The 12,276-nt window shown below is 39.5% G+C and overlaps 1 protein-coding gene across 3 annotated transcripts in view; it reads right to left on the bottom strand.

The window, feature by feature from the left end:
- Positions 1-12,276, bottom strand: part of IARS1 (isoleucyl-tRNA synthetase 1) — an 83,501-nt gene that overhangs the window by 36,608 nt on the left and 34,617 nt on the right. For all 3 annotated transcript variants that reach the window (XM_071216587.1, XM_058301477.2, XM_071216588.1), the window contains exons 11-17: positions 10,479-10,601; positions 9,443-9,534; positions 8,655-8,753; positions 7,034-7,160; positions 4,665-4,738; positions 4,084-4,278; positions 1,947-2,033 (exon numbers count right to left, since the gene is read on the bottom strand). In XM_071216587.1, coding sequence (XP_071072688.1) covers positions 1,947-2,033; positions 4,084-4,278; positions 4,665-4,738; positions 7,034-7,160; positions 8,655-8,753; positions 9,443-9,534; positions 10,479-10,601 — 797 coding nt within the window. The remainder of the gene's footprint in view (positions 1-1,946; positions 2,034-4,083; positions 4,279-4,664; positions 4,739-7,033; positions 7,161-8,654; positions 8,754-9,442; positions 9,535-10,478; positions 10,602-12,276) is intronic.

The following is a 12,276-nucleotide window of genomic DNA, read 5'->3' as shown; positions in this document are numbered from 1 at the left end:
TCAAACATGGAGTCACATTCGCTTCCCTGAGTTAGTTTTTTCGTTTGTTTTTGTTTTTGCAGGAGGCACTGGGAACCAAACCCAGGGCCTCTCATGTGGGAAGCAGGCAATCAACTGCTTGAGCCATATCTGCTCCCCTATAGCATTTTTGAAATGACAAAATTATAGAGAGGAAGGACAGATTAGGGATTGCCAGGAATTGGGGATAAGGGGTGAGAGGGGCAGAGGGAGGTAGGGGCTGTTATAAGAGGGTGAGAGGAGGGACCTCTGTGTTGGAACTATTCTTACCTTGACGGTGTTGGTGCGTACATGAAGCTGCACATGTGATAAAACTGTACACATGAGCAAATCAGCACAAGCAAAGCTGAGGATATCTGAATGAAATCAGATTTCATCAATATCCTGGATACAATACTGTACTATAGTTTTGCAAAATGTCACCAGTGGGGATAAATGGGCAAAATGTACAAAGGATCTCTATCCATTATTTCTTACAACTACATGTGAGCTAAAAAATTATCTCAATTAAAAAAAAGGGCAGGGGAGGGGAACATAACAAACAAAACAGAGACTCTAGAGCCAGACTGCCTGGGTTCAAATCTTCAATTTACCACTTATTTGCTGAGTGACCTCAGGCAAGTTAATTTGTCTGTTCTTCAAATCCCTCAAATGTCAAAAGGGGATAACTGCAGGCCCCCCTCGAGAGTTGTAAGGATTAAATGCTGAAGATGGTAAATTCTCCCAAGAGGGCTTGCAAGGAATAAGGGTGCACATGAGGTTAGGTGTCATCCCTCCCTGGCACCATACTACATATGAAAGGCTGTGTGGGTGGGTAAGCATTTGATTTGACTTCTGTTTTTATTTCTAATGACTACAGTTAACAGAAGCAAAGGGCATGGGGCACAGCTGAGGAAAAAGGAGCCTCACCTGTAATACTGGGCAATAGGAAGTACTACTCAGTGGGAGAATCATTTTAGGAAAGGGGTAAGAGCCAAGAGTCTTTGGGTCAAACCTAACTATACTCACTAGGTCTGATTCTGGCTACTCAGACTCTACAACCCATGGCTTCCTCTTATTAAATAGAGAACAAAAGAAATCTATATTGAAGGATCATGTACAGATTAAATAAGATCTGTAAAAGTACTTTATAACCAGCTAAGTGATAAATAAATGTCATTTTACTTCTGGTAGTATCCCAGGAAACACATAATCTGAACGCCCTTACTTCCTCCTCCTCAGATCTCAATTTGATCCTTAGCTTTCATCCTTACTCTGCACAGTGAGGATGTGTGTGGAGTGGAGACAGAAAGTTAAGGATGGACAAACAGAGCAGGAGCTTCAATAAAACTGAAGAGCAAGCAGTAAGAAAATAGAGCTAGAGGGGAGAAAAAGTAGGAATAGAGCTGGGGGAGGGAGGAGTTCTTGAATTCCTTGACTCAGAAAGAAAACTGTGGCTGGGTCCATACAGAACCCAGAGCAACATTTTCAGGTGCAAGTAAGAGGGGTGTCAAGAACTGGAACTAGGGAAACAGACTTGGCCCAGTGGTTAGGGCGTCCGTCTATCACATGGGAGGTCCGCGGTTCAAACCCCGGGCCTCCTTGACCCGTGTGGAGCTGGCCCATGCGCAGTGCTGATGCGCGCAAACAGTGTCCTGCCACGCAGGGGTGCCCCCACGTGGGGTAGCCCCACGCGCAAGGAGTGCGCCCCGTAGGGAGAGCCGCCCAGTGCGAAGGAAAGTGCAGCCTGCCCAGGAATGGCACCGCCCACACTTCCCATGCCGCTGCCCACACTTCCTGTGCTGCTGACAACAGAAGCGGACAAAGAAACAAGACGCAGCAAATAGACACAGAGAACAGACAACCGGGGCGGGATTAAATAAATAAATAAATAAATCTTTGGGGGGGAAGAACTGGAACTAGTCATTATGCAAAAGGAGTACACCTGCCTTGCGAGGACAAGACCGTTCACAACCACATTCTTGAAAGCTGGTTGTCCAAAGAGGGCTGTAGAAAGTACCAGCAGGGTGTAAAACCTGGGGGAGAAAAAAAAAAATAGTTCAATAGAAAAGGACTCCAAGCATAGGAAAAAACTATTTACTTGTGGTACTGAATTTCAATTTTTGGTATGTTATACTTCCTGACAATCATTTAAAGCAATGGCTCTTAACCTTGGCTAGAATTATGTGGAAAGCTTTAAAAAAATTACTAATACAGAGGCCCCACCCCACACCAAACCAATCAATTCAGAGCCCCTGGGCCAGTAAACCTTCCTCTAAAAGGCCCCCACAGTCGAGGAGCAAAAGGCAGTGCCTTAACCCATCCTCTCTATGTAGAGAGCCAAAAGTACAATAGGACAGAATGGGGAGGCCTCTCATCATCAACCCAAAACAAGTGGCTGGGGAACCAAAGATGTTTGCCATGCCTGGTGACACAGGTCATATAAAGTAAACAATGTGATGACAAAAGATGCAACAAGCACTCTCATCTCGAAGTCAAAAGGTACACTATAGGAGCAAAGAACATATTTTCATTCTACCTGATAATATGTATCTCATTTCTTTGCTAGCTAGTTTGTTCCCTAAAAGAACTATATCACACCCTGCAGGTTGACCAGGAAGTGATGTCATGGGCCACCCTGACCTGACTCTGTACCCAAGAACACAAAGGGACTGAACTGATGAGGATGGAGCACAGACCCTACACCTAACACACACCTGACCAGACATCCCTTCCACTTCTAAAGGAGAATCAAAAGGAACACTAGTGGGAAGCAGCTGTGGCTCAAGCAATTGAGCTCTCATTTACCATATGGAGGACCAGGGTTCTACTGTTGAGACCCCCTGGTAAAAATAAAAAAGGAAAAAGGCATCCCAGACCATGGTGTGGAGTCGCACAGGGTGCCCTCATGCAGCAAAGCAATACACCAAAAAGATGAAGAGGCAACCAGGTAGGAAAAAAAAGAGGACCCCTAGAGCCCAGTCTATGCAGCCTATGCCTGAGTGAACAACGAAGGAAGGTAGCATGGATGTAGGGACCCAAAACAAGGACTTTTAATAGCTGCCAGACTAGCCACTTCTCAGGGTAACAGGCCTGCTGGTAAGTCAGGGCCCTCCCTAAAAACAAGAATTTGCTCGTGCAAAGTGTTGTTATAGATAAATGGATTACAAGCTGAAAGGAGATCAAAGGACTTTGAAGCTGTAACTGTGCTTCTCACATAGCACATTCTGGAATGTTAAAGCTCTAATTCAATGAGTTTGTGATGACTACCACAAGATGCAAAAGTGGAAAATGATGTCAATATTCTTTAAGCACATTCCTGCAAAAACATTATTAACAAAAGCATGATTATAACCTGGGCCAGAAAAGCTCATAGAAGAGGGGTTCTTAAGAAAGGGTCCATTGGGGACATATTGGTGCAGGTGTGATGTATTTATTAAATAATACACAGTATAATGCCGACTTAGTAAGGAGTCCATGGTTTTCATCTGACTGGCAAAGGGGTCAGTGGAACAAAAAAGGTTAAGAAGCCCTGCCATACAAGAAGAGAAAGTAACTCATCTTTTCTAATGAAGAGGATAAGAGTACTGCTTTAAATAAGGGACCACATAACATCAGTATCAAAATCCTCCCCAATGTTATTTTCACCTTGACTTTTTCTTTCAGAGTGTTACTGATAAGACTAGTTTGAGTGGATTTCCAGATCCTAAGTATCTAGCATCCAATCATCTAATACCCTGTAATGTAAATACTCATTCAACATTTGAGTAAATAATTCTAAGTATGCACGCTAAGAACACATTGTGTTTTCTATCATATGAACTTCTAGTATAAATAACTTCTATATTCTAAAATGTCAAATAATTCAAATTATAAAATTACAGACCTCCTGTAGTGAGAGATTCCTACTCAAAAGGCAACTTTATTGTTCATACTTCCACGGTTAAGCAACAAAGGGCAGGAACATGACCCGTCTTGTTTGCCATTCTTTCTCCAGAAGCCAGCAAATAAACGGTAGCTCTCAGTAAAATACTTGCTAAATAAAACAAAATCAGTAAAATACCTGATGAAAAATAAGGAACATACCATCCTCTGGTTTGGTCAATGCCTTCAGCAATGAAGTCCGCAGGAAACGCATCCTCAAACTCCCTCTTGTTTTCAAATGGATAATGAACTTGTGCATAAGGCATGCTGCCACTCTCAAACCAGCAGTCAAAAACTTCAGATATGCGATGGAGGGATCCCTTCCCACAGCGTGAAGGAATGGTCAGATGGTCAATGCTAGTAAGTTAAAAATTAGCCATTTTCATTAATTTTAAGCATAAGAGAATCAGTCATTTAATTGCAAATATGGAAACACAAAACCCTGATAAGCTCTTAATTGTATATTCAAACAGAGACATCAACAGTTTATCAAAAGGCTTTCAGAGAGCACCATGAGTTCTCAATCTGAAAGCTGAGACCTCAAAGTCACGGGATAAGAGCGGATGCAGTCCAAGATGTAGGCCATGGTATCTCAACACAAAATGAGTTAAAAAAAGAGCAAACTAGTTATTTCTGCATGTCATTTACACTGCAAAGACTATGTCACAACAGGTTAGAAATTGGGCCGATGCTCTTAGAATGCTGACTGAAATGAAGGGAATCAAACACATTCAGAAACCGACCTCTCTCTGTGGATATCGGAGATCTTTGTTCCTGTTAGTTCTTCAAGTTCCGCCACTGATCCAATGCATACTACCTGTCAAAAACCAAGTTAAAAAGCAGGAGCTCCTGAGAGACAGTCATGATCCTGAGAGATAATTTATGTAGCCTTCATATGCAGGTTTAGCCAATCTTTGATTTCCTGGAAAAGCTCATTAACACACCAATCTGGGCTCATGTCTGATAAGAGGAATTATCACCAACTCAGCACACCTTTCATCAAAGACTGCAGGTTACTTTTTGAAAAGGCAAGCATGAACTTCATTATTTTATTTACCTACCTCACATCAAAATAAGTCCCTACCCGGAAAAGATTTTGCTTTATTTTAAACATTCACAGAAATCATTTTGACAAGATTTTTTTTCAGTCAGTAAAGAAAAATATATTCAAAGAGTGAAATCTTTATGTTAAATACATTCTGAACCACTACTTTGAGTCACTTTTTAATCTTTTAACCAGGTAGGTACCAAAAGCATCTAGTCCTGGGAGTGCGTGTAGCTCAAGTAGTTGAATATCTGCTTTCCATATACAACGTCCTGGGTTCAACTCCCTGTTCCTCCTTAGGCATGCTAAGGGGCATGGGGTTAGCCTTTTTGGAGTAATGAAACGGTTATAAAATTTTTTGTGGTGATGAATGCAAAACATTATAATTATACACTTTGAATAGATCATACGGTATGGGAATAGATCTCAATAAAACTGAATAAAAAATTTTAAAAAAGCATCTATTCCTAAGCGAAGTGTTTACTTCTATAATATCTCAAACCCACAGGGAAATAACAAAGCTCCTGATCCAGTCCTACAATTGATTCATTTCCTTCCTTTCTCCCTCTCTTCCTTTCCTTCCTTTTGCTTTCTAAATTTCACTCCTTTCCTTCCTTTTTTTCTTTCATCTGCTCTAATTTTTTCCCTTTTACTCCCTACCTCTTCCCTTCTTCCACTCTCTCTCCTATTGCTCCTTATTGCATTTCAGTGTCTTCAGTGCACTTTTGTAGCTTCTCAACTCTTTGTTTCTTGACCTTATATAAGAGCAACACTTGGAAATAAAGTTGTCTTAGGAACTAAATTAGGAACTCAACCCACAATGCAATGGAATAGAGACAGGCAAGGTTATGTTCTAGGAACAGAACAGAAACTGTGACACCATGACCTGATGTATAAAATTGTTGCATCATATATGCCTTTCGTTTTTTCTGAACTCAACTACTTAAAAAGGGCAAAGGGAGAGAGAAAATGAATGACTCCTATATTTGACTCTTCATTCTGCTCCAAAGAGTGAACAATCAGTCAAAATGCAAAGATAAATAATCAATTTTGGAACCTGAGCCTATAGGGCCCAGGTCCTAAAAATTCCATCATTTTAGCAAATTTCAAGAATAATATTTCAAGTATACCAAGTACAAATCTCTGCCAAAAACAATTAGCAAAGTGAAATGCTTTAGAGTACTTATACTGTATCTTAGTTTTCCTCTGGTCCTATAATCTGTAATCTTTCCAAGTCAAAGCTAGAACTAAATTACTGTGCTTAGAGCAGACCAAAATAAGCTGACTAGATTTCAAAATGCTAGGCTCTGTCCAGTTAAGGAGGCTGAGAGACGGGGCGGCTGGGCACTCAAAATGAAGGAAAGCATCTGAGAGGAATCTTACCAGTAGGAGATGCTAAGAGTTTTTCAACCAGAGGACCTCTTTCTCTGCCCTTCCTGTTCAGTGATGAAAAGACCTAACACCTTTCCTCTCACTTTTGACCAAGCTACCCAATCATTCCCTTTCAGGTCTCTAGTGGAGACTTACCAAGGTCCCTGGGGTTCCTAGACCCCAGACTTCCTCATCACTGCTCTAATGGTCTCAGTATTGGACAGAAGGCCCAGGCATGGAAGTTAAGATACACATATATGAACATATATTAACATATGCACCAATAAATATTATCACTTGAATTTAGAAATTAAAGGTCCTTGGGAAACTTTTTCTTCTTTCAAGTTTTCCTGTTTCATTATTTGTAAGATCATCTTAACATGCTATGAACTTAATGCAGGCATCAGGAATCTCTGTTCCAACATTTATCAATAATTCACAAAGAAAAAAATAGACCTAAGCAACAAACACACGAAATTTAATGCATGGGTGTCTTTAAGAAAAATATATTCTTCATCTTTACATAGGGGAAGTTTTAAATAGTATAAATTATAGTACAAATAAACAAAGAGAGAATTAAAACACAGATGCCTAAGGAACAAAGAAAAAAAAAACATATGCCTTTATCCCGTATGTAGATGGCATGAAGCAAGTACTTTGGCAAACATAAAACAAGGAAGTAATTCCCAGCCTCACCTCTTCAGAGTCATCACTGATCCACAGTGGAATGGGGGTGCCCCAATATCTATTTCTGGAAATTGCCCAGTCGTGTGCATCTTTCAGCCAATTTCCAAATCGTTTGTCTCTCACAAACTCTGGGACCCTGCAATAAAGAAGTCAGACACTTTAGTAAGACAATATTATATCCTCATCAGCCTACAATGCTTTGTAGACCAAACCTTGTAGAGACGCTGAGTTTACTACTAAGAGGAGGTCATTTAAACAAATAGCACCAGCACATATGATACTCCATGTTGCTATAAATGACCTGTAATAACTGTCCTTTGCTGTGAATTTATCCCAGGGAATCCAGTGTAACAGAAAGACTCACATGCTTTGCACGTCTTCCTCTCCACACTGAGAAAAACTTCCTAGTCCCACTCTAATCTAGTCACTAGAGGGACTTTTCTGAAACTTGTTGACAAAGGCTTCCAATCATCTACAAAACAGAGACTAAATGACCTTGGCTACTGAGAGCTGGACGGTAAATCACCTCTCCAGTGTCAACTGTGGTCACTCTAGGCTCCTGCAATGAGGTTAAGTTCCTTAAAATGCTGCTTCTTATTATCTCACTGCCTGTACTCATGCCATCTCTCTCCTGCAAACATCTTCCATCTTGAAGGCCTCCTTCCCTCCATCATCCTCTTTCACCTCTCTAACTTTTTTTGCACCTACAGATTTAAATAAAACCTCTCAGAAGTAACCTGCTGGTCAGATACTATGCTGATGAGTGCAATGATACTGTCCTTGCAGCAATTATCCACACAGTCAATGTGTAGAAGATATGATCTTATTCTAGGAACTCAATATGTATCATAAACATTAAGTATAAATAGCTTTTGTAGGTACATCCAAAAATAACTTTATTCTATGAATGATTACTATTTAAGGCTAAAAATTCCAAGTGCAACAAGATTTTTGCCCCCAATCACTCCATTCTGTATATAAAATAAATGGCACTTTCTAATTTCCATTGGAATTAAAGAAAAAACTATTCCATATATGTATTATCACAAAAGGGATGTTACTATGGGTATGACTGGTTGAAAAGGAAAGTTTAAGATCATGTATAATACAAGAAGGAAGGCTAGAAACTGTTACACAGTACTGTATATGATAGAAAAACCTCATGAATATGGGTGATATTGCACATATAAGAATGTTTTTACAAAATATAAATACAAATTTACTAGAGAGGAGAAAGAATAGTAGCTTTGTATGGCAGGGGAAGCATAGAGAGATTAAGAGGTGATGAGTTTTGTCTGGTTTTTATTACTATTATTATCGGAATAATGACAATGTTCTAAGAATGTCTGAAATGAATGCACAAAATATGATTACACCAAATACCAGTGACTGTACACTTTGGATGGATTTTTGCTTTATTAATATGTATCAATAAAATTGATTTCTTAAAAAAAAAGACATTACTTTTGTTATAGTATGTGAATTATTTTGTTACCTGAAAATATAGAATAAAAGATGGCTATTAATATAATACCCAATAAAAGATAACAAAGTATTATAATTTGAGGAAGGCATTAATCATACTACTAACAATGACAAAGGACATACAACATAACATTTTACTACTTACCAGTAGCACAGGTCATTGTTAGTTAGAAGTTTGTCCACCATGTGTTCCACTCGTACAAACCAGCTAGGAACTGCTTTGTAAATCAGGGGAGTATCTGATCTGGGGAAGTAGTGCAGAATGTAACTGGTCAGACTATGATATGCTGGTACCCAGATATGACTTTCAGCTTCTTATTGATTTCACCACCACCTACTTGGCCTGCTAATATTAATTTTATTACAAATACAAATGTATAAGAACCCCAAAAATGTCATATGAATCCAAATATCAGACTGGTCATCCCCTCCACAATACCAAGAAAGGCATAAATAAATAAAAGAAAAAGTTTAGAAAGAAAAGTTCTGCTGATATGCAACAGTAGTCTAGTAAATGCTGTCAATGTGAGCACAGAAGAGTAAAGAAAGGAGAAGGATGCCACCAGACATCCCACTTCACCCATATCTCAATAACATGATTTTGTGTTAAAACTTGATACCAAATATGATTTTTCACTAAATTCCCATTCAAAAATTTTAGAAATATGTCTCATCCTAAAAAATGTGGTCCCAGCTATGACAGGTTTGCATGTATCTATTTTTCTCATACGACTCCTGATGTAAGACAACCATGAGATCTCTAGACATTCATAAAAACCCTCCTAAAAAATGAAACAAGAAGACAAGTTTCCAAACAGTAACCCTGAAGCAACAAATGAGATGGGAATCACAAATATGATGGAATAGGCACAGACATAAGTGTATCCACAAACATGAAATGCTAGCTTCAATACAGTCTTGTTTTCTTTTTACCTCCAACAGAAAGGGTAACTATGAGTGAAGGTGCTGGCAACAAGAAGTCGGCCTTGTTCCTTCAGGAACCTGATGATATTTTTGTCAGCATCCTGTTAAAAAATTTTAAAAATTTACCCATAAAATTATCATACAATGCATGGTAATACAATATAATTAAGTATATTACTAAAATCTTTACTCCGAATAAAAGGCAACGGGAACAAAAATATTATTTAAAAATACTATGTTCCCATTTTTTTAAACCACTGTGTAACTTTAAGTATGTTTTGAATACATTCTACAACATATAAGGCAGTGTAGATTTTTCTCATTGGCAATGATGGCCAAAGTTACAAAGCTGCTTCATGAGAAAAACAGAGCCCCATTTTTCTGATTTCTACTCCTCAAATAGTATCATGCTTTCTCTGAAACCAGACCCTCTGAAAAGAGCTAATAATAATTGCAATCCTAATTTTATTTGCTGCAAATATATAATACAGACTTTCCTAGAATTACAATTATAAGTGATGAAGGAAATCAATTAAAAGGTGTATTAATAATCCTTAACGGGGAAACGGACTTTGGCCCAGTGGTTAGGGCGTCCGTCTACCACATGGGAGGTCCACGGTTCAAGCCCCACGCCTCCTTGACAAGTGAGCAGCTGGCCCATGCGCAGTGCTGATGCGCACAAGGAGTGCCCTGCCACGCAGGGGTGTCCCCCGCGTAGGGGAGCTCCACGCGCAAGGAGTGCACCCGTAAGGAGAGCCGCCCAGCGCGAAGGAGGGAGCAGCCTGCGGAGGAATGGCGCCGCCCACACTTCCGTGCCGCTGACGACAACAGAAGCGGACAAAGAAACAAGACGCAGTAAAAAGACACAGAAAACAGACAACCGGGGGAGGGAAGGGGAATTAAATAAATAAAAAGAAATCTTAAAAAAAAAAAAAAATCCTTAATGGAAAAAAGGAGGAAAATATGAAACAAAACCTATTCAATCAAAAGCTGATTAATGACAGAATTATGATGAGATAGATGTAATGTTATATACGTTACAGACCTTCACATACTGTCCTGCAAAATCTGGCACTTCTGCTGTGAAACAGCCTGACGCATCAACAGGGCAAACAGGGAGTGAATCTTTCTGAATAATGTTGAAGTCTTTACAGATCCTAAAGTCATCCTGGAGGAAAAAAAAGGGGACACGGTAGAGGGAGAGAGGCAAAGGATGGAAGAACAAAACAGTTTAAGTATGTGTGTGTGTTGGTAAGGAGCACTGGGACAGAGGAGAATATGAAGTGATCGATAAACAAGGGCATTTTTCAATATTCTGACATAATTACAGTCAATTTTAATTATCGTCTTATCCTTAAGTTAACTTAAAGACTATTCAGAGAGTCAGTCTTTTAATCAGACAAAAAATTAAATCATCTAGTACTGTCTTTCCATTATTTCAGACCCCTAAATGATAGCTAAATTTTTAACATCCACTAAATGAGAAGATAGGTGATACATATGAACTAAATCAAATCTGATTTATAATTGCTGCATATATGTACATCTGAAAAGCAGAGGCGCATATAAGGCATTACCTATGGAGGACCACATAATGCTCAATAGGGATTTGATACATATGGATGTGCACCCTGTCAAGGGGCACCCCAAAGGATGGCAACACTGACCTAAATCCAAAGTATTTACTTGACAGCTAGGTAAGCTGGGCCCTAAGTAACACAGCTATCCAAAAGTACACTGGAATACTTCAGGAATCTACTCGGAATAGTCTTAAAAGTAGAGCAAACAAAAAAAGCACTATAAATGTTTTTTAGTTATTAATGCATTTAATCCTCACAACAACCCTGTGAGGAAAGCAGACAGACAGACTAGTTTTCCCAATGTGCTCCCCTTGCATAAAATGGCAATTATCCCATTTTATAGATAAGGAAGCTGAGGCACAAAGCAGCAGCTCAGCTATGGATGCGAGGATAAGACCAAACAGTTGGAGCCCAGGATCCAAGAACTTCACCACTGTGCTATGCTGCCTAAAGCTGAAAGTAAAGGGACTGTCTTAGGTTAAATAATGAAACCACACTCTGGTTTGACTACAAAACAAGCTGGAAAGCTGAGGTGCTTCCCCTGGACCTGCTGAGCTGAGAGTGTTCAGGGTGTGATGGGACGTGCAGATGCTAAGAGGAATGACTGTAATAGCCTGGCTGTGATGGATGAGCCAGAAAAAAAATGCCTGGGCAGCAGGCAGGAAACATGAGAAGCATAGCGCTTTGAATCACGGAGGGGGAGAAGCAGCCTTACCCACTCCAACTAGCCAAAAGGAGCATTCCAGAGCCGAGCTCAGAAGGCAAGAGGAGGCAGAAATGCAGTGTCTGTAGTGGGATCGCACACCACACCACCAGGGTAATGTGAGTGGTGGGAGACCTCCCAGAGGATGTCTACCCACCAGGTTAAAGATGTGATCTATAAAGCTTAGGACAGATATGTGAGGGATTACCACAGTAAATGACAAATACCCATTTGAAGAGGAAAATCTGAAATACAATTTAAATGAAAGAAGTTATTTTTTAAAATATAGTGAATGGATTAACCAAACCAGTTGACCTTAAAATGATTATCAATGACTGAAATTTGACTAGATCCTGAAATTCAATAAGTAGTATTATCATGAATGTTCCCATCAAATTTGAATATGAGCCAGGTATTAGCTGATATTAAGGAATTGTTAATTTCATTAGCTATAACAATGGGAAGATAAGTGACGTAAAAGTCCTTAGTCTGAGATGCCTAACAGAAATATTTACACATCAAAGACATGATGTTTAGGATTTGCTTAAAAATCCTCCAGA

The sequence above is a fragment of the Dasypus novemcinctus genome, chromosome 8 (genome assembly GCF_030445035.2).
Source record: "Dasypus novemcinctus isolate mDasNov1 chromosome 8, mDasNov1.1.hap2, whole genome shotgun sequence".
In the NCBI taxonomy this organism is placed as follows: Eukaryota; Metazoa; Chordata; class Mammalia; order Cingulata; family Dasypodidae; genus Dasypus; species Dasypus novemcinctus.
Note: the sequence above shows the minus strand (reverse complement) of the source record. Positions and strands in the feature narration are given on the sequence as shown.